Source organism: Antechinus flavipes, chromosome 3 (genome assembly GCF_016432865.1).
Source record: "Antechinus flavipes isolate AdamAnt ecotype Samford, QLD, Australia chromosome 3, AdamAnt_v2, whole genome shotgun sequence".
NCBI classification, from domain to species: Eukaryota; Metazoa; Chordata; class Mammalia; order Dasyuromorphia; family Dasyuridae; genus Antechinus; species Antechinus flavipes.
This window is the reverse complement of record NC_067400.1, coordinates 335438069-335463170: the sequence shown is the minus strand read 5'-3', so window position 1 is coordinate 335463170 and position 25102 is coordinate 335438069. Positions and strand designations below refer to the sequence as shown.

The 25102-nt window shown below is 34.5% G+C and overlaps 1 protein-coding gene across 1 annotated transcript in view; it reads right to left on the bottom strand.

Annotated features, from left to right (window-relative positions):
* The window catches only part of PLEKHB2 (pleckstrin homology domain containing B2), a 41731-nt gene extending 17501 nt beyond the window's left edge, over positions 1 to 24230 (bottom strand). Inside the window, exons 1-2 of the mRNA XM_051985663.1 lie at positions 24113 to 24230; positions 2637 to 2681 (exon numbers count right to left, since the gene is read on the bottom strand). Of these exons, the coding sequence (XP_051841623.1) occupies positions 2637 to 2673 (37 nt within the window). The 5' untranslated portion in view covers positions 2674 to 2681; positions 24113 to 24230. The remainder of the gene's footprint in view (positions 1 to 2636; positions 2682 to 24112) is intronic.
* Between the last annotated feature and the right edge of the window lie 872 nt (positions 24231 to 25102).

Genomic DNA, 25102 nt, shown 5'->3' with positions numbered 1-25102 from the left:
CAGCCCTGTTTGTAGTGGCTAGAAGCTGGAAAATGAATGGATGCCCATCAATTGAAGAATGGTTGAGTAAATGAATGTTATGGAATATTATTGTTCTGTAAGAAATGACCAGCAGGATGAATACAGAGAGGACTGGCGAGACTTACATGAACTGATGCTAAGTGAAATGAGCAGAACCAGGAGATCATTATATACCTCAACAACGATACTGTATGAGGATGCATTCTGAGGGAAATGGATTTCTTCAACAAGGAGATCTAACTCAGTTTCAATTGATCAAGGATGGACAGAAGCAGCTACACCCAAAGAAAGAACACTGGGAAATGAATATAAACTGCTTGCATTTTTGTTTTTCTTCCCGGGTTATTTATACTTTCTGAATCCAGTTCTCCCTCTGTAACAAGAGAACTGTTTGGTTCTGCACACATATATTGTATCTAGGATATACTGTAACTTATTTAACATGTATAGGACTGCTTGCCATCTGGAGGAGAGGGTAGAGGGAGTGAGGGGGAAAATCGGAACAGAAGTGAGTGCAAGGGATAATGTTGTAAAAAATTACCCTGGCATGAGTTCTGTCAATAAAAAGTTATTTAAAAAAAAAAAAAAGAATATTACATATCAATTGAGCTAAAGAAGCCTATCTCCCATTTAATTCCCTATACTCAACTGCTCATGGTGATTACAATATGTTGGCTCAGCCCTCTTAAAAGATTAAATTTTAGGTCTCTTAGTCCTCAAAAGATCTCTTATGATATCTGTTCCAGAAATAGCATTTCCCCCTTTTCCCTTTTTCAAACATTTCTACATACTTGCTGATTACCTTATTAAGACACATCTTGGAAATGGGGAGCAGCACTCAACCTGGAACTAGAAGTCTTGGGTTCAAGTTGTGACTGATGAGTTCTGTGATTATGAGCAGGAACTTCAATTGTGCTCTATCCACTTTGTTGTGCATTCTAAATTACTTATCTTGTCTCTGTCACAGGAGAGTCCTCTGAAAACCTAAAGCCCTACGTAAATTGCCTAATATTGCTAACTACTATGATGTGTAACATCATATGGCTTTAGATTTAATGTAAATAAGAATAGGGTTGTCTGATCATATAATTTAGTATTTGAAGTAATCTTAAAGTTCAATTAGTCTGACCCTCTCATTTTACAGAAAAGATAATTGGTGTTAGAAAGTCAGGTGTTAAAAAAGGGAAAAAAAGTAAGGTGTTCTTTCCATCACAAAACAAAGTAGTGGAAAACATTCATAAGGGAGATGCTGCTTCATTAAGTAAAAAGAAGGTAGATATTCTAAGAGTTGTATTCTATACTATGTTCAAAGTATCACAAAGTTAAAAAAGACCTTAAACAAGCATTATCTGGTCTTGTCCCATTTACAGGTACTTCAAATTTAAGCAACCCATGCTAATCCAATTAATGCTTTAGCTGAATTCAGAATCTGATTTTAACTCTCTGAAAAATAGCATTTGTTGTTACATGCAGTTTTGTGGATGAATATAATAAAATATTCCTTAGGTTCCTGTGTCAGGCACTGACCTAAGCATGGAGGATACTAATTCTTAAATAGTTTCTACCTTCAGGGAGCTTAAAATCTAACAGAGGAAGACAATATACAAAAGAAAGCTGAAAGCTCTCCCTCCTTTATAGCTTCAACTCCAGAATATCATGGTATTGTGACAATGATGATGGAGTGTACACCAAGCAGAATAGCTGATGGCAAATTAAAGAGACTGCAGTGATTTGGGACCTAACGATACAAATGAGATGTGAAAACTAAAGGGGAAGTAATCTCCAAGATGATGAACTTAAACCAAATAAAGCAGCTAATAGCAAATGAATAAACTCACGAATAGCAAGGCAGTCCCCTATCTCTTAACCCTAGTAATGGCTAGGCAATGTACTAGTAGAGATGCATTTTATTTCGAACTATAAGCCAAGAGAGAAGTAGTGAAAACATGAAAAATACAGCTAAGACTGTCTTGAAAGACAGTTTAAGTGAAAAATCAGATTTGTTCAATAAGATTCTGTGAGGACTAAGTTTTAGAACAGAATAAAGGTTGTGTTTTTGGATAAATTCACTGAACTCATTGTTCAATTCAACAAAAATTAATTGTCTACTAGGTGGAAAGCCTTCTACTAAAACGCCAGGAAAGAGATAAGACTTTAGATAATATCTGGTCCCAGTCCTTTATGGAATTTACAGATTAAGTTTTTGTCACTATGTCTAATACTCAGATAACTCGGAATTGGATAGTTTTCATCTCCACAAAGTTTAAACAATGCCCACATCCAAACTGGGCCAGTTCACATAAATTATGAAACTAGTTTTCTGAGGAAAGAGGTCAAACAAGATTTTTAAGACATACATAACCTGCCCATAATCGGTAAGTGTTGGAACTAAAATTCAACCTAGATATTTTTACTCCAAATCCAACGCTGGATTGTTTGTTGTTATTGTTTTCATTATACCATGAGCTCTGGGAACTATGAAAATTCTTCTTCAAGAAAAGTTAAGAATCTGTTTATATAAAGTTCTATATTTCTTTTGAAAAGTCTGTTTCACAACAGAAGTATTTATTCTAGAATGTATTAAAGTATATAAAAAAATTAAACCCATTACTCACTTTGTCGAAGCAACCAACCACTCTTCACAAATGCCATTCTTTCACCTTAGAAAAAAAAAGACAGGATTAGAAATTTTGCACTCTAAACATGAGAATGACTAGACATATTTTTAGTTTTTATTAAAATCACAAGTAGGATGAGATTTTTAAAAATCACTTTCAATCTAATTTAAGAAGCATTTATTTGCTAAATGCTTCTTACATGCCACATATTATGCTCTCTCTTCAAGTGCTAAGCTTGCCTTATTAGTCATAACCAAATAGTCATACTAGTTTACTAATAAAGCAAATCTAACTATATTGAAGCCCAGGAAAGGGACTGAAACTAGATGAATAGATCTGGGAGTCATCTATATAAAAATAACGATTAAATCCATAAGCGATGATGAGGTAAACAAACAGAACATGAGATTCTAGTGTATTTCAATTCACCATTAGTCATTAATTCTTATATTTTATCAATAGGTGGTAAAAAAAGTGTTTTCCCTTTAATGGTTTTTCCTTAAAAATACAATAAACTACCTCCTTCAGTTACTAATAAAATTTATTCTCACTATTATGACAGAAAAGTAACAAGCAATCCATTTTTCAAGGATATTGAAGCACATAGCTTAAATAATCTTCATAGTCCAACTGATCAAAAATTGAGTCAAAAAGCCAGTCATGGTCATAGGAAAAAAATGCTCTAAATCATTATTGATTATAGAAATATAAATTAAAACAACTCTGAGGTACCATCTCACACCTTCAGATTGGCTAATATGACAGAAAAGATAAATGATAAATGTGGAGGGGATGTAGGAAAACTGGGACACTAATGCTTAATTGGTGGAATTGTAAATTAATCTAACCACTCTGAAGAGCAATGTGGAACTAAACCCAAAAGGCTATAAAACTGTCCATATCCTCTCATGGAGCAATACCACTAGTAGGTCTATATTCCAAAGAGATCATAAAAGAAGGACAAGGACTCACATGTACAAAAATATTTATAGCAGTTCTCTCTATATTGGCAAAGAATTGGAAATTGAAGGGATGTCCATCAATTCAGGACCAGTTGAACAAATTGTGGTATATGAATGTAATGGAATACTATTGTTCTATAAGAAATGATGAACAGAAGTGAAATGAGCAGAACTAGGAGATCATTATACACTTCAACAACGATATTGTATGAGGATGTATTCTGATGGAAGTGGATTTCTTTGACAAAGAGACCTAACTCAGTTTCAATTGATAAATGATGGACAGAAGCAGCTACATCCAAAGAAAGAACACTGGGAAATGAAAGTGAACTATTTGCATTTTTGTTTTTCTTCCCGGGTTATTTTTACCTTCTGAATCCAATTCTCCCTGTGCAACAAGAGAACTGTTCGGTTCTGCAAACATATATGGTATCTAGGATATACTGCAACATATCTAACATATATAGGACTGCTTGCTATCTAGGGGAAGGGGTGGAAGGAGGGAGGGGAAAAATCGGAACAGAAGTGAGTGCAAGGGATAATGTAAAAAAAATTACCCTGGCATGGATTCTGTCAATATAAAGTTATTATAAAATAAAATAAAATATATTTAAAAAAAAAAGAAGAAAAGAAAAAAGAAATGATGAGCAGATGGATTTCAGAAAACCTGGACTTATATGAACTGATATTAAGTGAAATATGCAGAATCAAAAAACACTATACAAACTAACAGCAACATTGTGCAATGGTGAACTTTTTGACAAATTTTGCTTTTCTCGGCAATAAAATGATCAAAGACAATTCCAAAAGACACATGATAGAAAATGCTATCCACATCCAGAGAAAAGAACTATGGAGTCTGAATGCAGAATGAAGTACACTATTTTTACTTTTTTGTTGTTTTTTTCTTTCTCATGATTTTTTCCCTTTGGTTCTGCTTCTCTCACAACACGACTAATGTGATTGTACATGCACAATCTATATCATATTGATTGTCATCTTGGGGAATGGGGAAGAGAGGGGCAAAAAAAAAAAAAAAAAAAGGAAATCAAGATATTATAAAAGTAAATGTTGAAAACTAATAAATAAATTGAAAACAAACAAACAAATGGTCTGAATAGTAATTTAAGTATAAAGATGAGAGTGAATCCAGATAGGAAAAATATAGTCCCCGAATCCCCAATCCAGCTCGTCACACATTAGAGATACCTATTCTCTGAAAGCTCTCCTATTCTCAAGGATTCAGATACATAACTCCCAAATATGTATATATTTAATAGCACCCAATTAAAGTCATATCTTATAACTGCTTGGGCTCTAGCTGACAAAAGCAATCACTTCAGAACAAAAACTGCCACTCTGTTCCTGATAGTAGTATTTTAACAAGTGACTGGAAAGATGCCAGCTTCATTCTCTATCAGCATCATGCAAATAGTCAAATGTTTTTAAACTGACAAAGACATAAACTCAAGATGGCATTGGGAAAATTAAAGTTGTATTCAGAGTGCCTTATGGCTTAGCCACTAAAGTTTTTAAATTAAATTGAACCAGCAGTTTTGCTGATAATGTATATCCTAACTGCTGACTTTGTTTAAAAAACACATTGGTTTTCCTACAATTGATGTTTCATAAATACATAGTAATTAGAAAATATTTATCAGGTATCACAAAAACTGGGTAATATTAATACTATCTGTGCTAGATCCATACGTTATCACACAATAAAATGATCACTAATACTATTTTCTGAGAGTACAAAATCAACACTCTATTCATCTTAAACTCCCAAAATGAATTTATAAATAAAAATGTCTTTTCACATGTCTCAGTTTTAGTCCAACCTGAAAAATAGGGATAAGACTAATTTTCTCAAGTTCTCCTTTTAGCTCTATTAATGTTACTTCCAATTCATTTCTCTTTACCCTTCTATTGATGGAAATAAAACCATGAGATAAAAGATAAAGAAAAGAGAGGGGGAGATATTCCTTTTGCACCAACTTCTAGAGAAGCTACAGTAAGAATTTTGTCAACTTTTCTAAAGAACCTTTTCTGTTTGAGATTGTGATTTTTGTTAACTTAAACAATTTCTGTTTTCTGTGTCACAGGGGTAACTACTATATCTCTCTCTTAAATGTTATTATTTGACCAGCAACTATTGTAATAGCTATAACTTGTAAAACTAAAAAGAGAAAAAAAAAAAAAAACTGTCAGGAGAGAGCAATGTGTCTTACTGCAATTCAAGCTCCAAAGTGCAGTATGATCAAATGTGGTATTATGAAAAATGATTTCTTCTGCTTGAGGCTAGAACAAACTTAATAGCATGGTGCAAAAGAAGCTCAAGAATAATGAGGAGCTGACTCAATCCCAACACTGGCATAGTGAATACCAAATACCACTGGAAGATGTCCTTAAAATAGGCTCCCTCAGGACCAGAAGACATAACTTCTACATAAAATATCTCAGAATAAAACTATTTCTCTGCCTCAAAGCCCAAAGGAAAATTGTTTCTGCAGATTTTCAACATCGTATTTAATAATAACACTTTGCTATCCACTCTATTTTTCCAATTTCAGATTCCCCAAATCAGCTCTAACATCCTAACCATCGCATTAAAAAATAAATGTAAAAATCCACATATCACAAATTGCATATGAAAATGTGTCTATCTTACCCTCAGCTAGAAGGCCTTTTCCACACTAAAAATCTCATTTTTGGAAATGACTTCTTTTCTCCTTTGGCTTATAACCAATTTTCTCTACAAAGCAGTAGTTATACAATTTCTAAAGCTATCTTTAAACTTGCATATTATCTTGAAAACTCTAGATTTAGTATGATAAAAGTAAAGCAGTAATCTCAATTGAAATATTACACAGAAAAACAAATTAGTTAAAATCCGGGCTTATACATTTGCTTTATAAAGCAAATAAAAATCACATAATGCTAACAGAAAAACAAAATAGAATTCTCTAATTCATATTTTGTAGCTATCTGCTTCAGCAAGGAGAATGATTTTCAACCTAAAAAGAATAGAACAAACAAAACACACAAATAATTAAAACCCAAGGTTGAAAAGGTATAAAATTAATGAATTTTAAATGTTACTAAGGTCTTACTATATTTATAATCTTGGCTCCATATACTGCCCTTTCCCCCACCAAAAAAAGTCTTTCCTTTCTTAGTTCCTTCCTGTTTTCTTTTTACTGACCCACATATGAGTTTGCAACAATGGCCAGCCCACTCTTGTCTATGGGGACATTAAATTATAGGTTTCTTTTCAACAAGATTTATTTTGGCAAAGTTGTTGTAAGGTATATCTCTCAACCTTATTAACTCTGTTTCCAAAACTCTAAGCTCCACTCAGTCAGCAGTTCCTGGATAAGAAAAAAAATGTGAAAAATAAATTTCAAAGGTTTTGTAATTGTGACTAGAGATTTAGCTTCTGGAGACAAGAACTTCAGCAAAGTAAGGGGAAAAAATGATTCCAAGAGCAACAGGATTCAGAGGAGAGAGAGAATAAAAATGAAGTTGAGAGAACATGAGAACTGAAGTTAGGTCTGACTATCAAGATGCTAAAATGGCAAAATGGTGCTAATTAGGTGAACGTTCTCGAGAGAACTGGCCAGAGAAACTATTACAACAACAAAAGATTGAGGAATACTTCCAGAAGCCATGAACAATAAGAAAGTATTTCCAGGACCTACATAAAATGTATGTTTCTTTTTCTGTCTTAGCCAAAAAAGTTATTAGCATAGGCTGATCTCCCACGTAGAAGATAAGGTAAAGGGGACTCAAAGAATGTCTCTCTACAATCCAAGTTATCAAGAAGAACGAAGTATTCTTTTAAGAAAAAAAAAAAAGTTAAGTGATTCTTGCCAAAAAGGAGGGAATTGACTCCTTGAAAAGGAACTACTTACTGTCCAATAAAGATGTGGATGCAAGATGATATGTCAATTAGAAAGGATCAAAACGAGGGCAGGGGGGTGTTGAATGATGGTATAATTAATGCAAAAAAATATTGAGGCAGCTATTGTAAACTAATAATAAAGAGAAGATTCTGTACCTTTTCAAGGCAAGTATCCAAGACACAGTAACTAGAATCTCACAGGATTTTTCAAAGCAGATATCTGCTACCAACTTTTGGTGACTCATATGTACAGAACTTGAAAGATCTCTAAAAAGCACTGACAGCTTATGAAGACATTGGCCGGGAGGGGGGGGGGGGGGGACCTGAAGACTTATTAAGCAAGATGATCCTTTCATCATTGTTGCCAAAAGAAGGCAACAGAAGACAAGACAAGAGTTGAAAAGTAAACAACTAGTGCTTACCCTTTGATCCGGCAGTGTCTCGGGCCTGTATCCCAAAGAAATCATAGGAAAAGGAAAGTATCTCCATGTGCAAAAATGTCTGTGGCAGTCCTTTTTGTAGTGGCAAGAAACTAAAAATTGAGTGGATGCCTATCATTGAAGAATGGCTGTCTAAGTTATGGCATATGAATGTTACAGAATGATTTCAGAGAGGCCTGGAGAGATTTACATAACTGATGCTAAGTGGAATTAGCAGAACCAAGAGAACATTATATAAGGCAACAACAAGATTATACAATGATCAATTCTGATGGACATGGTTCTTCTTAATAATGAGGTAATACAAGGCAATTCCCATAGACTTCTGATGGAAAATACCAATCACATTCTGAAAGAGAACTATGGAGGACTGAATGTGAATTGAAGCATTTTTGTTTGTTTTTTCTTTCCCATTTCCCCCCTTTGGTCTGATTCTTCTTGTACAACTTGACAAATAAGGAAATATGTTTAAAAGAATTGCCCATATTTAACCTCTATCAGATTGCTTGCTGTCTTGGGGAGAAAGGGGAGGTAAAGGAGAGAGGGAGAAATAATTTTATGAAAATATATTTTGAAAACCAACTTTGCATGTATTTGGAAAAATAGAATATTATTTTTTAAGAAGTGAACAGCTAGCTGAAGAAGCTGATAAATGAAAATTAAATCTGGTTTTCTGGATCCAAGTTTAAAATGAGATGACAAGTTCCTGTCCAGAGACTGATATGAATATATCTGCAAATCTAATCAAAAAAGCTTTGAATTGAGAAGGAATGAAAACTGCCAATACATGTATACACCAGACCAGATAACATAAGAGATATAGTAGCTATCAGATAAGGATGTCATTGCACACATAATCGCTGTCTCTCTCTATCCCTCTCTCTCTTCCTTTCTCTACTTTTCTCTTTCTCTTTTCCTCTGACAAAACAAAAATATTTTTAAAAAGAGAAAGACAGCAACAAAACTCGGCCTCTGAAATCTATACACAAATGGCTTAAAGTATAGGAATGACTGATTTGATCATATGGGATAAGAATCAAGATTGAAATGATTCGAGAAATAAAATAGAAATGTCAAATATTGAGAGAAACAAAAATAATGTCACTAAAATACTCAACAAAACACTTGAATAAAGCACCTTGGTGCAATGATGTATGTAGTAGCTAAGCATTTTGTCTGACATGTCTAGAATTCAATAAATTTTAAAGGATTTTCAGATTTAAAATTTAAGATTTTTATTTTTAAATGTGCTGGTTTATATTTGTAAATACATAAAAAATGATTTTCACCAAGATCACTGAAGTACCACAAACATTACACAACTAGAATACAACAAACATATTACATAATGCTACGTGTATTTGAATTTATTTTTTTGCCACTGGGCTCTGACACTCTAGGTTTGCAGATATTTCATCAAAGTCTTGATGCTTTCTTATCTCTTCAAATATATATTTATTTTATTCAATTATTTATAATGAATGTTTAGCATTTAAAAATACTAATATAATTCATGAATTATTTTACAAAAAACAGCCAAGATAGATTGAAAAACAATAATTAAGATAATAATTATCTACTATTAGACAAATCTGTTAAGATGTCAACTCTTTAGTCAAATTATTAGTTTTGAATAAATTCTGACAGTTCTTTGCATTGGTTGAAAACACACATAAAGGTAGCCAATTTTGCTGTTTGCTTATTCTGCCATTAATTTTTTTTTGGGGGGGTGGGGGAGACAGGGAAGGATAGAGAATAGAACTGCAAGGTTTTTCAGAACTTAAGTTTGGCTTAATTATCATGGCAGATGTAGTACTTATTCTGGTTATCATTGCAAATAATGTACTTTAGACTAGTTATTTATTTGCCTGCTTATTTATTAGATTTAAACTGTATTCTAAATCATGTCTGATATCCTTCTTCAATAGGTATTAATATAAGAAGCGTCAAATGCAGAAATATTTAACCTGGATCCCCAAGGGATTTAAGGATAGATTTCTAAGGAATATGTGAACTTGGATGCCCCCCCTCCCAAAAAAAAAAAAAAAAACCCTCTAACCTACTTTTAAAAAAACTTCACTAACCTACTAACTAAAATTTAGCATTTTCTCTAATTTTTTGCTGTGTGACTCTGGGCAAGTCACTTAACCTCAATTGTCTCAGCAAAATATATATATATATAAAAATTACAAGTCAGCCAAAGGGTCACAGGAAACCAAAAAAAACTTGGTTAAGCACCAAAAGTCTAATATATCATGATTGAATTAGAAAAAAAAAAAAAAGGGGGGGGTTAAAGGCTTCAGAAAATAAATGAAAAAAGCATGACACAATTATGAAATTTAAAGAAGTAATCCTGATCATATGACAATTTAATGGGATTGGAGAAACCAGAAGACCTGACTTTCAGTGGTTCAGTGATCCAAGGCAATCACAATAAACTTTGCCATCCACATTCAAGAAAGAGAACGATGGAAAGTGAATATAAATCAACACATGCTATGTTCACTTTTTTTCTTTTTCTTCTGTTTTTTCTCTTGTGATTTTTCCCTTTTGTTCTTATTTTTCTCTCCCAACAGGATTCATAAGGAAATGTTGTGGGTTTTTTAAATGACTGTATGTATATAGTTTGGTTTTTTTTTTTTAAGTTTTTACGTGCCACTGGGGAAAATGAAAATTTAAAAAAAAATTTTTTAAAAAGATTATCACATGTCAGGACTGCTTAAAAGAAATTATGCCTGTACTACTAAAGTACCTATTTTTCTTGAAAAAGCATTTATTTTACATACTTGCACAATGAAAAGGCACTACTTGCAGCTCAAAAGAATGAAAAGAGACTAAGGGATCAAGTCTATTACTCTCAGGCAGGATTGTGAGCAAACCAATCCTTAACACTCTTTCCTTACATACGTTTAAAAAAATATATCTCACAACCTTTCTTCAAACTATATTTCAGCACCTCAAAGATTTTAAATTAAGAAGGATTTCTTTTTTTTTTATTGTCATTGTAATTCTTCCCTGTCTTGTTCTCAGTGCAAATAAAAATAAGCTTTTTACCTTTCCCAATATATTGTACCTTTTACTTAGCTGAATGATCACTCAGTCCTGCCCTTCTTTAGTCTGTATTCTTAGAGGCCATACTACAGATATTTAATCATTTCTGATCCTTTTCTCTGGAAATACAGAAGGTTTATGTTCAACATCTCACTTCAAATACTTATTAGCTAATTATGGGGCCTGAAACACTCACATAATTTCTCTGAGCCTTGGTTTCCTGATGTGAAATGTAAATAGTGAAATGTGAATGACATCACAGGACTGTCATGAAAATCAAGCACAATCAGGCATGTAAAGACAATATAAACAGAAGCTATTTTATTAATCTCTGAAATGAAGTATTAAGTAAGCTTGCTTGTCACTTAAAAACTACATGAAAACATACTTCCTACATAAATATCAGCTCTTAACTATGGGAAATGAGTGTGGACCACAACATAGTATTTCCACTCTTTGTTGTTGTTTGCTTGCATTTTTTGTTTTCCCTCTCAGATTTTTTTTTTTTTACTTTCTAGATCCGATTTTTCTTGTGCAGCAAGTTAACTATATAAATATTGTATACATATATTGTATTTAACATATACTTTAACATATTTAACATGTATTGGACTACTTGCCATCTAGGAGAGGGGGTGGGTGAAGGAGGGGAAAAGTTGGAACAGAAGGTTTTGCCAAGATCAATGCTAAAAAATTACTCATGCATATGTTTTGTTAATAAAAAGCTGTAATAAATAAAAATACATTACACACACACACACACACACACACACATATCAGTTCTTATTTGCTCATACTCACCACATAAAAAGGGCAGGGTTGCTAATTTTCTGTTCTTGGCACATAACCTCTAGTACTGCTTCTATGGACCTGATTGACTGTGTAGAACCCAGGACACCAGCATCCATCATTCTGTCTGAACTCCATTTCCCATAAATCTCCATAGGAGCCCAATCTACTTATTCGGAATGTGTTTCCACTACTGGTCTCTCTCTGAATAACCCAGTAAGCAGACAAGGTGGGCCCCACTCTGCTTTAAGATCTCTTCTTCCTGCATGTTCCTTCCTAGCTACACAGAACTTTTCAACAAAAGTATTAAGGTTCACAGTATTAAAGTGCCCTTCTCTACAATAGCTAATCCTGTCTTGGCTCTTTGTTTATATATAGATTCCTGTCCTTTATCTTCCTTACAAGCCTAACTATAGTCCTGGATCCTGGGTCCTATTTTCAGCTTTGTAGATCAACTCAGGGTTTGGTGCTAATAAAAAGATGCTCTTCAATTGTAAAGGACTTAGCTCTTTTAGCTCTTTTCAACAATAAAGTGATTCAAGGCAATTCCAACAGATTTGTAATGAAGAGAGTCAGCTACATCCAGAGAGAGAGAGCTATGGAGACTGAATATAGATCAAAGCATAGTATTTTCACTTTTTTTGTTTGCTTTTTTTCTTTTTCCTTTTCTTTCTTTTTTGATCTGATTTTTCTTACACAGCATGAAGAATATGGAATTATATTTAGAAGACTACATATGTTTAACCTATAGTAGATTGTTGTCTAGGCAAAAGGGGAGAGGAAAGGAGAAAAATTCGGAACACATAGTTTTACAAAGGTGAATGTTGAAAATTATCTTTGCATGTATTTAGAAAAATAAAACAGTATTATAAAAAAGGATGATTTTAAGCAGTTTTTATTTTTCCCTTGTCCTCTTCTTTATAAATATTTTAATCATAACTATTTTTTTGCCAGTTTGCTGCTGTGGAACATGATGTGAAAAATTTTACTGAGAAATAAGGCCATCCATAATTCCCTGAGAGCTTTTGAGTATACATACATTTTTAAGACTCGAAAGGCAAGAAAAGAACAAACAAGATAAAAAGAAATGAGGAATGTCTATATAAGCAATTATTTTGGATTAAACCCAAATGTTAATGGTGACCTAAGTGCTCACTGCTGAACAAAGAGAAGATTAAAAATTAGATGAAATCTAATGTGCAATATTTAGAAGTAAAAAACAATAAAATATTATATACATAAGATAAAGCAAGGCTCATAAAGGTACTCATAGAGGTGACTTGCCCACAGAAGTAGAATGTTAAGAAATTTGAACTTAAGTCTTATGACTTCCAATGTACGAATACACACTTTTTTGAAATGTGACAATGATAAAATAAAAATCTGGTAAGAGAAAATTCAGGCAAAATACCAATAAAAGTAATCAAAAAAAATCACAATAAACTTTTTATTACATTTTTTACCCAATACATATCTATCTCTCTCACTTGCACAGGTTTAGCTGTGGAGTGTCCACCAAAACAAAAAGGGAGACCAAGTTGGTTCTGAAATGGGTCTTAAGATATAGGGCAAAGTTAATATGAACTTTTAAGTAATTCAATATAACCTAAAAATGAAGCTATCTCCCCCATACTCCCAACCCTATCCCAGGCCTAAAACATCTAAAGCTGAGCAAACCAAACTATCCAAAAAGAATACATTATATTTTAGGTAATTTACAGAATTACATGGAATAAAATATATTTACTGTATATTATTCCATGTAATCTTGTAAATTACTCTACTTAATCAGAATCAATAACTCATGAAATAAAGTCTGGACCAATATATTAGCCTGGAATATTATGAACAAATTACTGACTTCTGACAATTCCATCATTAATTAAATAGGCTTAAAAACTGGAAAAGGCATTTACTTCATATACATTGTACAGAGAAAAAGAAAATTAGAGCTATAATGCAATGTGATAATGCTAAGAAGAGGGCTTAAAAAAATGCTCCATACAAATTTGAAAACTATTAGCTCAGCGGTTTTTATCCAACTAAAAGAATCTTTTTTTTTCTTCCCTGAGACAACTGGGGTTAAGTGACTTGTCCAGGGTCACACAGCTAGGGAAGTGTTAAGTGTCTGAGGACAGATTTGAACTCAGGTCCTTCTCACTTCAGAGCTGGTGCTCTATCCACTGTGCCATCTAACTACCACTAAAAGAATCTTTTAAGGGACAAGCTTCCCATATATTTCAATGACATACTGAAAAGAACACTGAACTTGGCAACAAAAGACTGGGAGGAGAGTCACAGAATCATACTATTTTAAAATCACAAGGGATCTCGGAGGTTCCATATTTCCACACCTCCTCTATTATTTTTTCAAAAGACTAATAATTCACTTCCTCCCATTTGAAATACCAACCATCATTAATATTTGGAGACTAGGTGTTTCTTATTATTTTCTGCCCCTTTTTTCTACTACTTTTATCACCCTCATCAATCACAGAGGATTGAGTCATTTTACATGGTTTTTTTTTTTTGGTTGCATGGATTACTTGTCCAAAAATTACAGGACCAAATGGCCAGCCTACTAGTGATTTGTCTTTCTATTCTTAGCTGAAGTGGCCACTGGAAAGCAGTCTTGCCAGACCTTCCCTCGATGCTTTTCCACCCATGGTAGCATCTGCTAGCCATTAAACTCTGGTGAAATAGGCTTTAAAAACTCAGAAATCATCTCACTATCTCAATATGGCATGAGAATGGACTTTGTGGATGTAATAGTCTCTGTGAAATGCTAACAAAACCTACAAATGCAAAGAAAGCCTCATCGCTCAAGTATTAGAGAGGAGCTTTTACTAGAGCATGCCACACCTGGTATCAATAAAATTGATCTTCCTGAGTTCAAATCCAGCCCTAGAGAATTACTAGCTATGTGATTCTGGGCAAATCATTTAATCCTGTTTGCCTCAGGTTCTTCATCTGTAAACTAAGCTGGAAAAGGAAATGATAAATTCAATATTTCTGCAAGGAAAACCCCACATGTAGTCATGAAGAGTCAGACATGATTGAAAAACTACTGAATACCACATAGTCTAGAAACAAAAATTCAAAAAACATTCACTCAACTATTCAAAATATTTTAAATATCCAACAAATGCTATATAGTTAAGTAATTTTAAGACTCAAGCCCAAATGGCCTACATATACACTGCCTATGAAGCAGAAATCTTAAGTTAATAATGTCATATGCAAAATATCTGGTTTCTCCCTAAATTTCCCATTGCACTTTGATTCTAAATACTATTCCTTGTTAGTATGAAGTAGAAGCAAAAAACCAAGTTATTCAAGTGTCACTGATTATAATTATTGGAGAAATCTGAAAGTCAAAACAAATCTCCAATAACCCAAACATTAGAGAGACAGAGAATGGTTAATCAGCAAGTAGCAGGAAGAGAACAGGAATAATTATCAAGTTCATCTGGAACTTTAGTTTTTTATATAAAAAACTATAGAGTCTATATAGACTCTAACTACTTCAAAATATCAAACATCTCCACTGTGCCTTGCACAAAAGGCAGACTAAGCAGAAAGGGAAGGGAGAGGACAGAGAAGATAGAATCCAGCTTTTTTTTTTTTTTTGACAAAGTAGATTATGGAAATATGTCTACTTTTTTCACTAACTAAAACAGCAGCAAGTTCAATTAGGTCATTTTTATTTATTTTTTAATAGCTTTTTATTTACAAGTTATATATATGGGTAATTTTATAGCATTGACAATGGCCAAACCTCTTGTTCTAATTTTTCCCCTCCTTCCCCTACCTCTTCCCCTAGATGGCAGGATGACCAGTAGATATTAAATATATTAAAGTATAAATTAGATACACAATAAGTATACATGTAGGTCATTATTTTTAACAGCTGACTCCCCTGCTGCTTTCAGTAATTATGCTATATTGCCAATTGATATTTTACAGAACATTTATTTAAGAAAATTGTTCTATAAACTATAAGACTAATTTAGACAACCATCAGGGTATTTAAAATACCCTACAGGAAAGAGAAAGGAAGCAAATGTTATCTATAGAATGACAAGCTAATGAGTAGCAGGCTATAGATTTCAGAGGAAGTTAAGAATATCATCTGAGATGCAAAAAGACCACTAGACCAAGAGAGATCCCACAAGGGAGAAGGAAACATAGGAAGTGGGTGAAAATTATTTTTCCTTTTTCTCGAGAATAGAACAATAATGATAATAACAATAATGAAAACAATGTTTATGTAGAACTTTAAGATTTGCAAAGACTTTCATACACACATATACACATATACAGACATACAGACATACATATGTTATCTCATTTAATCCGAGTATGACTATCACAGCAAATTAATGATCCTGGCAGTTACAAATTATAAAACATTGACTTACATGTGAAAATGCTGCCATACATAACCTTCTGTCATTTCTATAATCATAACAATGCATGATCAAACAATGCAAAGCTTTTGTACCATTTGCACCATGTTTTAAGAAAATGGTCAGCTACAGAGCATTAATTAATATATACACACTGGCACACCTGCAAGTTTATTTCATGTTCATCATTACAGATCTATAGCTTTACAGATATTACAGATATATATGTTTATACAGCACCAACTTAATGTTCACCAAAGACATTCATTACAAAGATGTCCTTTGCAGTGGATAGATGGAAAAGGAGTTCCAAGAGGCAGTATTGTCCTCTAAAAGTTCCTATTTACAAATAACACTATGATGACTATATTTGCCAAATTTCAGAAAATTGCAGGACTTCCTCAGATCCATAACCAGTTAAAAAAAATTCTACCAATTCATTCAAAAATAAAACAAAAAAAAAAAAAAAGATGAAAAATACCAAACGTCCAGAATCTAATGTGCAGATGGCCAGTATATCAAATATATGTTTTCAGGTGACCAACAAATTGGGCTCAACAGTGAAAAAGAAAGTGATGGCAGGCTATGTCTAATTTGGGAAATTGCACAGTATTCTTAACAATCCCCAATTGTTCCTTGACACAAACCCATCTTTTAACAGCAGGATTCTCTTAAGGGTGTTCTATAGTTTACAAATACACAAATTAACATGATCTATATTGCATTTTTATTTATTTTGTTAAATGTTTCCCATTACATTTACCTGGTTCTGAGTTTGGTAATTCTTTTGTACACTGAAATTCCTGAGAATTCAAAGTTGTAGGTGACCCAGAGTGCAATAAGGGAAATGGAGGCATGTGGTTAAGCATAAAACATTCAACAGAGTTGTAATGGGCTGAGGTTCGAGTTGATGTACTGAGGTCTCAAGCACATGAGGCTAAATAGTAATTGGACCACACTCTATTAATATATAAGCTTGGAGAAAGAATGCCCTCCCCCCCACTTTTTGTGCAAGTCCTGATGCGTTGTATAGGAAATGACGATTTTGGTGGGTGGAGGCAGGAGAGGGGGAAGTGGAAAGAGAGAATGCTGGCTGGCGTTTTGTCACACCTACTCGCATTGCTATCGCTACCGCCCTTTACCTCCAATCCCCCTCTGCTAGCTGGCTTCCTATCTGCCCATATTACTATTGCAATCCTCCTTCACCTCTTCACTTCAATAAAGATTGAAGATTTTTCCCTTAATCTGAATTCCTGACTCCCTTAACCTGAATTCCTGATTCAGGCTGATTTTGAATATGCGGTCATCACATAGAGTGATAAGAGTGCTGGTTTGGGGAGACAGGAAGACTAGATGGAATTGCTGTCTTTTTGGACACTTAACTGGCTGCGTGATAATAGGCAAATTATTTAAAACTTCTAGATCTCAAATTTTTCAACCATAAGATGTAAATAACATTTATTTCATATAGTCATTGTGAGGATCAAATCCTTACAGAGCAATATAAATGTTAACTATTATAATTATCATGACAATGAAGCATGATTGAAAAAATGAATAGATGTATGAAAAGACTTTTATCAGCAACTTACTATGTCCCCAATATTATGCAACTAAGAAGTATGACAGTCTCTGCTCTCAAATAGTTTTCATTCTAATAACATGAGGACTAAAATATATACATTTAAACTACAACCCAGAAGAGATGGAAAGACCCATTGATTCTTTTATAGCCATAGAGTTAGAAAAGCAAGGCATTATCATCTAAGAATTATATAACTAAAAAAGATAGGCTGGTATGCCATGACAGATGGCCAGAGAGACAGCTCAATTACTAACCTGGTATCTAGTAAATGTAAAAAGGTCTAGATCAGGGGTTTTAATCTTTTCTGTCTTGTGGACTACACTTTTAGCAATCTGATAAAAACTATGGACCCCTTTTCAGAATAATACTTTTAAATGCATATAATTTAGGAAACCAATTTTACTGAAATAGAGTTATCAAGTTGATTTTTAAAAACAAGTTCACAGATTACAGGTTTAAAATGCCTGACAGAGGAAGGCTTCTGAAGAACTTGCAAAATAACATGGACAACAATTATAGAAATTGGGGCAGCTAGGTAGCACAGTGGATAAGAGTACCACAGCCCTGAAGTCAAGACACCCAGTTCAAATCTGATCTCAGACACTTAGCTATGTGACTCTGAGCAAGTCACTTAACACCAATTGCCTCAGGAGAAAAAAAAAGAATTTTATAAGTTTTATTCTCTGAGAATTGCTTTGAAGCTTGTTCAATTTTTTGTTAAAATTAAATTATTTACATTCTGCTTCTTTTATCTGTTCATCTAGGTTTTTTCTATTTTCGTAACTATTCATCAAGTTCATTTAAGTTATCAGTTTTGCAAAAATAGTGGGGGAAAAAAACTACCAAATTCTTTAAGAAAGAAAACTATTAAGACCAGTATTTCCTTTTTTTTAATTAAACCTTTTTATTTTCAAAACATTTCAAAAACATTTAATTTTTCCACATTGACCCTTGCAAAATCTTGTATTCCAATTTCTCTCCTCCCCTACATGGCAGGTAATCCAACCTATGTTAAACATGATAAAAAAAATATGCTAAATTCAATATATGCACAGATATTTATACAATTATCTAGCTGCACAAGAAAATCAGATCAAAAATAAATACAAGCAAACAACAAAGTGAAAATGCTATCCACTTTGAGGTTCCAACTCATCCCGGGTAGTGGGAGAACTGTCAAACTAATGCACTGTCTATAAGTTATGAAGTAATCTAACCATTATGAAAGGTAATTTGGAATTCAACCAACAAAGAAACAAGATTATGCAAATGTCTTTTATCCAGAGAAAAAAGACAGGAGAAAAGAATCGCATATTATAAAATGATTATCAACACTACAGCTTGTAGCAAAGAACTGGAAATAAAGAGAGTGCCCAACAATAAAGGATAGCTAAATAAATCATGATACCCAAATGTAATGGTATGTTATTACTCCCTAAGAAATTACAAAAGGGACTGACGACTTAATTTGAACAGATAGAATGAAGTAAGAAGAATCAAGAAAACAATATAGCTAATGACTACAATATTAAAAAGAAAATCAATTCTGAAAAACTTAGGAACTCTGTTCAATGCAAAGAACAATCATGACACCAAAGACTGATGAAAAAGCATGCTTCCCATTACTTAGCAGATTACAGATTATAAATGCAGAATGAAACACGCATTATACTGACATAATGCATGATTTTGTTTTGTTTGATAATATGATTTGTCACAAAGAAGAGTTTTTATTTGGTGGGATTACTGGAAAAGAGAATAATGATAATGATGCAAAAAAAAATGGATGAAACACTTTAAAAATGCACAGAAGCAGAAATATTCAGATGGAACGCAGACAAGCAAGACAGTACTGATCTTATTAATCTTATACTCAAACAATACTACACAACAGATTCAAGGTTTCAATAAAAATAATCTTTGCTCTTCATATGCGAAAAATGCTCCCATAACAATGTTTGTCAAGTTAATTAAAAATAAAATTGTTGGTTTAGAGGGTTTTTTAAATAAAGGGAAAAAAAGATACTGGGGGGAGAGGGGAGGGGGGCAGAACATGAGGAAAGCGTTAAGACAGGAAGACACAGGCAGTCAGATTATGGAAGTTGTGAATACCTACCAGAAGAGTTTAGCCTTTTTCTGTTTTGCAAAAATTTTGAAACAATTACTTACAAACACTTAGGAAAGGTAAATAACAAAGTCACAGTGACTCAACAAAGGGGCAAGACAGTCAATTAACAAGCATTTATTAAGGACTTATTCACAGGCACATAGCTAAGCACAGAGAATAAAAAGCCAGACAAAAGCCCAATTCTCAAAAAATATACATTACAATGGAAGAGACAACATGTAAATAACTAAATACAAAAAAGCCACAAGGGTAGAAGAAAATAGTGTGAAAGGGGAAGACATTACTAGCAAAAGTCTCAGCAGGTAAAATTTGAGCTAGACCTTCAAAGAATGCTATAGTGCCTTAAATAATGATGCAAAGGGAAAATTTAAGAGAAACCTAGGAAGATTTCTACAAACTAAAACAAAGTAAAAGGGAGCAGAACAATTCAGATAATAACAAAAGCAGTTTGAAGACAATTCTCAAAAGTCTTTTAAAGAACTGATCTGATCGAAGCAAGGATCAAACTGAATTTCAAAGGATGTCTCACCTATCTACTTCCAGACAGTCGAGATAATGTATTTAAGATGCAAAATAAGACTTGCTAGAGAAAACCTCAAATAGAGTTACACAGTCAGACACAACTGACCAACATTCAACTAAATCTGCACATTCTAAAGGTCATCTTGAACTTCACATCCTCTTTCTCCTAAATCTTCCTAAACCACAAGTCTGTCCACGTTGCCTCCCCCGTTCAATAAACTCCAGAGGCCCTTTAGACTTTTAAAGCCCTTCATAATCTGGCTCCTTCCCATCTCTCCTCTATGTACCACAATCCAGTGTTGTAGACCTCTCTGCTGTTCCTTCCACTCAAATTCCTTCTCTTTATCAAGACAAGAGTGAAAGAAGAAGATAGGGGATAAAGATAACTGGGTAACATGAGATGGAGGTCAGGGAGGGAAGTTTTCTAAAATGGTTTCAATTTTTTCAGTGAAAAATTAGATGAGATCCTTTGACAAAAAGATGGAGAAGGGGTTAGGCTTGAGGAGCAAGAAGGACTGAAACTATTAAAAAGATAGTAAATCAATTAAAGAAGAATCCAATATTTGCCTAACTTCTATGAGAGCCAAGATGAAATTATATGCCATAAATTTGTAGTCTGACCAATCAGCAATTTTCTGATTACTTCTAGCTCTATACATAAATAGAAGCAAATATAGCAAACAGTGGGAAGCCACACCAGGGTTGGAGCAACAGGACAAGGAGGAAAAGGAATCTAGAGTGTAATGGAGTAGAAAGCTGAGAAGATTTCCACCAAGGGAATTAAAACAGGGAAGGAAAGAGTGCAACCAATGAAGGTCTGGGAGACCACAGTACAAGAAAAGGTGGTAAGGTAAATACCACCCTGGGAAAGAAACATCGTTAACTAATGCCTTTTACTAATCATAATGCATTCTATTGTCTTCCAGAAAACCATTCTAGTATTGTTAAAAATTTATAGTAAAATCTCTTGATCTCACTAGAACTTGATCTTTTCTATAAAATGAAGGGGCTTTGTCACAGTGCTTCTGAAATTCCTTCTAGAACTCTGATCCCAAAAAACTAGAGTATATCTCATGAAAAGTGATTTTCTAAATTTTTCATTATCTTTCACAAATAGTGGGGATGATAGAGAATGAACATAACTATCTGTCAAATGAGGAAATTGAACTAGTTAATCTTTAAAGATTCTTTTACCTCTAAAATTCTATGTCTTCTAAAAGGTGGTTCCACTATGAATACAAAAGAAAAGGAGAGAACAGTTTGCAAAGTGATAGTCTTCAGGTTAATATTTTAACACCATGTTTGATGAGGTAATCTAAGCTAATTAGACATTATTATTCCATTAAAAAAAAAAATCAAAGTTTTAGCTTGTTTTCTTTTCAAAGAATGAAATCATTTTCATCAAACTATAGCAAACCCTAGACTGTAACTTCAAAACACAGAAAGCCTTAAAAAAGTAGCAACTTCCACTTTCCTATTTTTCTAAAAAGGCTGCTATAAAAAGCACTAATCATTTAGCACCTAATTTACAATTCTGCCAGTAACCAGAAAATTTAGGTCACACTCCTCCCCCAATAAGTTGAAATATTACTTAAGATACCTAAAAAAAAGTTTAAGTATGTTGGGAAAATAACATCTCATTATTGCTTTTTTTCTGGGGGGGAGGAAGAAGGAAATGATCCCGTAAGAAAACGCATTGTTTCCATCGCACAAAATTTCCAAAGAAGGCAGATTAAAAGGAATTTTCCAAAGGTAAAAAATGACATAAATACTGACTATTCAAAAAAATATTCAAAAATATTAAAAGTGTACTGAGGGAAGGATACATCAATTCATTGATACAATTAATAATTATAACAAAATAACTAAGGGAAAAAATGTAAAAAAAGACAAGAAAATAAGTTCTGACTTTTCAGAATCGAAGTAATCTTCCATTTCAGATTTGAGGGAAAATTAGGATAGCCCAATGCTTCTAAACACTCATCTTTCTAGTCATTTTCTACTTTGTGAAACAAATTATTGTTCCATTACTTAACACAATTCTTTTTTTTTTTTTTTGGTAACAATGAGAATCTTTTACATTCTTGTTGAAAAATCTCACTATCGAAAGGATTCAATTTTTTTTCCTTGTTGAAAAGTTTTCAAACCGAACCTTCCTCCTCTTGTCTTCAATACCAATAACAAGTGTCATTTCAGCCAAAGGCGGCCAGTATTCCTTTACCCTACCCCCGAGTGTAACCCTTATAAAAATTAAACTGATTTTTTATGCCACAATTTAACCTATCACATATATACTGAAGGAACTCATTTTCTTGGTTACATAACTCAGTATCGTTCTGAGGAAAAGCTTTTTCCATCAGTTGCTCAAGTGTAACTGCAGGGGGAGACAAACGGTCCTGAAAACTTGTCCTCCAGGTCTACGCTCGCTTTCAGGCAGCCCAGGGCAACTCCCCCGCAGACACAGAGATTACAAAACAGGAGGTTGGGCCCCGGTGACCTGGTTCACTCCACCCTCGGCTTTCCTCGCAGATAACAAACCCGGTCAGGTGACACGGACAGAAATCCCCAATCCCGGATCTCAGTCCTTACAATAGTCTGACTAGAAGATCGGAGGAGAGGCAGCAGAAACCTGTTTTATTTAAATAAAATGAAGCCCCTCCTATTGGGGAAAGCGGAATTCGTATGGGAAGAAGTTAAAGTTATGGTTGGGGCAAAAAGGAAGAAAAGGCTCCAAAGGGCCCAACGCGTCAGTGCATGGGGCGGTAATTAAGAGCCAAGGGTTTAGCAGGGTTACAGCAAAAGTGACGGACTGGGAGGGGAAGTAGACTGGGCGCGGATTGAGATATCTTTGGACAAGGCTAACGCGAATCTACTTGGCTTGACCGTATGTGTTAGTCAGCAGGGGATTTTTCCTTCTTTCTCAATGGGGGAGGGAGGAGGAAGAGACTACGTATTTCACTTAAATGTTAAAAACACAAATCTTTCCAGGGATTAAAAAACATAAAATTTAATTGAAATAAGACCAAAATCGACGGGATGGGACCAGAAGAGACTAAAGAAAAGTCTTAAGAGGCTGAGAAAATGAAAAGATGGGACTGGACAGGGACGGAACCCATACACAAGATTGGGATGGTCAGAAGGATGCAGATATGGGCGGGGCAGGGGAGAGGATGCGAACTGAGACAGAAGCAGGTTTGGGGGACAGCAGAAGGTGAGACAGGGTAGGGATAGAGGGTGGAGCCGCACGAGGAGCAGGGTGGGGTCAGGGGTGGCGGGAGGAGACCAAGCAGGTACGAGCCATGGGGGGCGGGGCGGGAGAGAACCGGGAAGTTTGAGGATGGAGGTGGAGAGGGGGATGGGAACGGTTGGGTTGAGGATAAAGGAATACGGAAGAGGTGGGGGCAGGGTACGGAAAAAAAATGGGGGTGAGGGGTAGGTAAAGAGAATGGATGAGGGACATCCCGCACCTGCTGAACGAAAGCGTAGAGTGTGGACAGAAAAGGCGGGTGGGCTAGAGAGTTAGGACCTGGGGTCGGTGCTAGAATTGGTGAAATGGGAGATGAGGCGGAGTATGTTAAAGTAAAAGCAAGGGGTCCCAAGGGAAAGGACTTCGCCGCCGGACCCCACGCCCCTCACACACATTCACACACCCCCCACACATACACACCTCTCCATAGACTCACCTTCGGATAACTCAACAGTCCACGAAACTCAAAGTGGGAGCCTAATCTGATAGACGGAACGACGGACGTACCTACTCCAGCTCTTCCCTACGGGACACTGGGCAGATTCAGCAGGTCAGAAGTAGCCACCGAGCTACAACGTCACTCCTGCCCAGGGGCTGGGCAAGCCACGCGTGCGCCGTGAAGATTTCTGGGAATTGTAGTTTGGAAGGGGGGAACTCTTCTCGTTGCAATAAGTAATATAAATAGCATTTATTAAGTGCTTACTGTTGGCCATGAACTTTGCAGAGCGCTTTACACATATCTTATTTGATCCTCATAACAACCCTGGAAGCCAGGTATTAGTTATTAGATTGTATTATCTATTATATTATTAGGGACAAATTATTAACATTATTTAGCAATTGAGGAAGGAGGAAGAGGATGTTGATGTGATGATAATGAAGATGATTCAAATTTCATTTGATCTTCACAACTACCCTGGGAAATAAGAGCTATTACTATCCCCAATTTATAGTTGAGGAAAATAATAACAATGATGATAATTAAAAGTTATTAAACACCTACTATTATGTGCCAGGCACTGCTAAATCTTTTACAGATCTCATTTAATTTTCACCACAACCTTGCAAGGTAAGGGTTATTATTCCCATTTAACCCTTGAGGAAAATAAAAATAGTATTTGTTGAACACCTATTATGGGTGTGCACTTTACAAATATTTCATTAGCTCAACAATTCTGGGAGGTAGAGTACTACTTCCAATTTATGGTTAAGGGAAAAATAATAATCATGTGCCAGGCATTGTGCTAAATCCTTTCAAATATCTCATTTAATCCTTACAAATTTAAGGTTTGAAAAGCCTTTACAATTATCTTACAATTATATTACAAATATTTTACTTGATCCTCATCACTTTGGAAGGTAAATGCTCTTATCTTCATTTTACAGAAAAGGAAATTGAGGCAGACACACACAAATAGAGTCATAC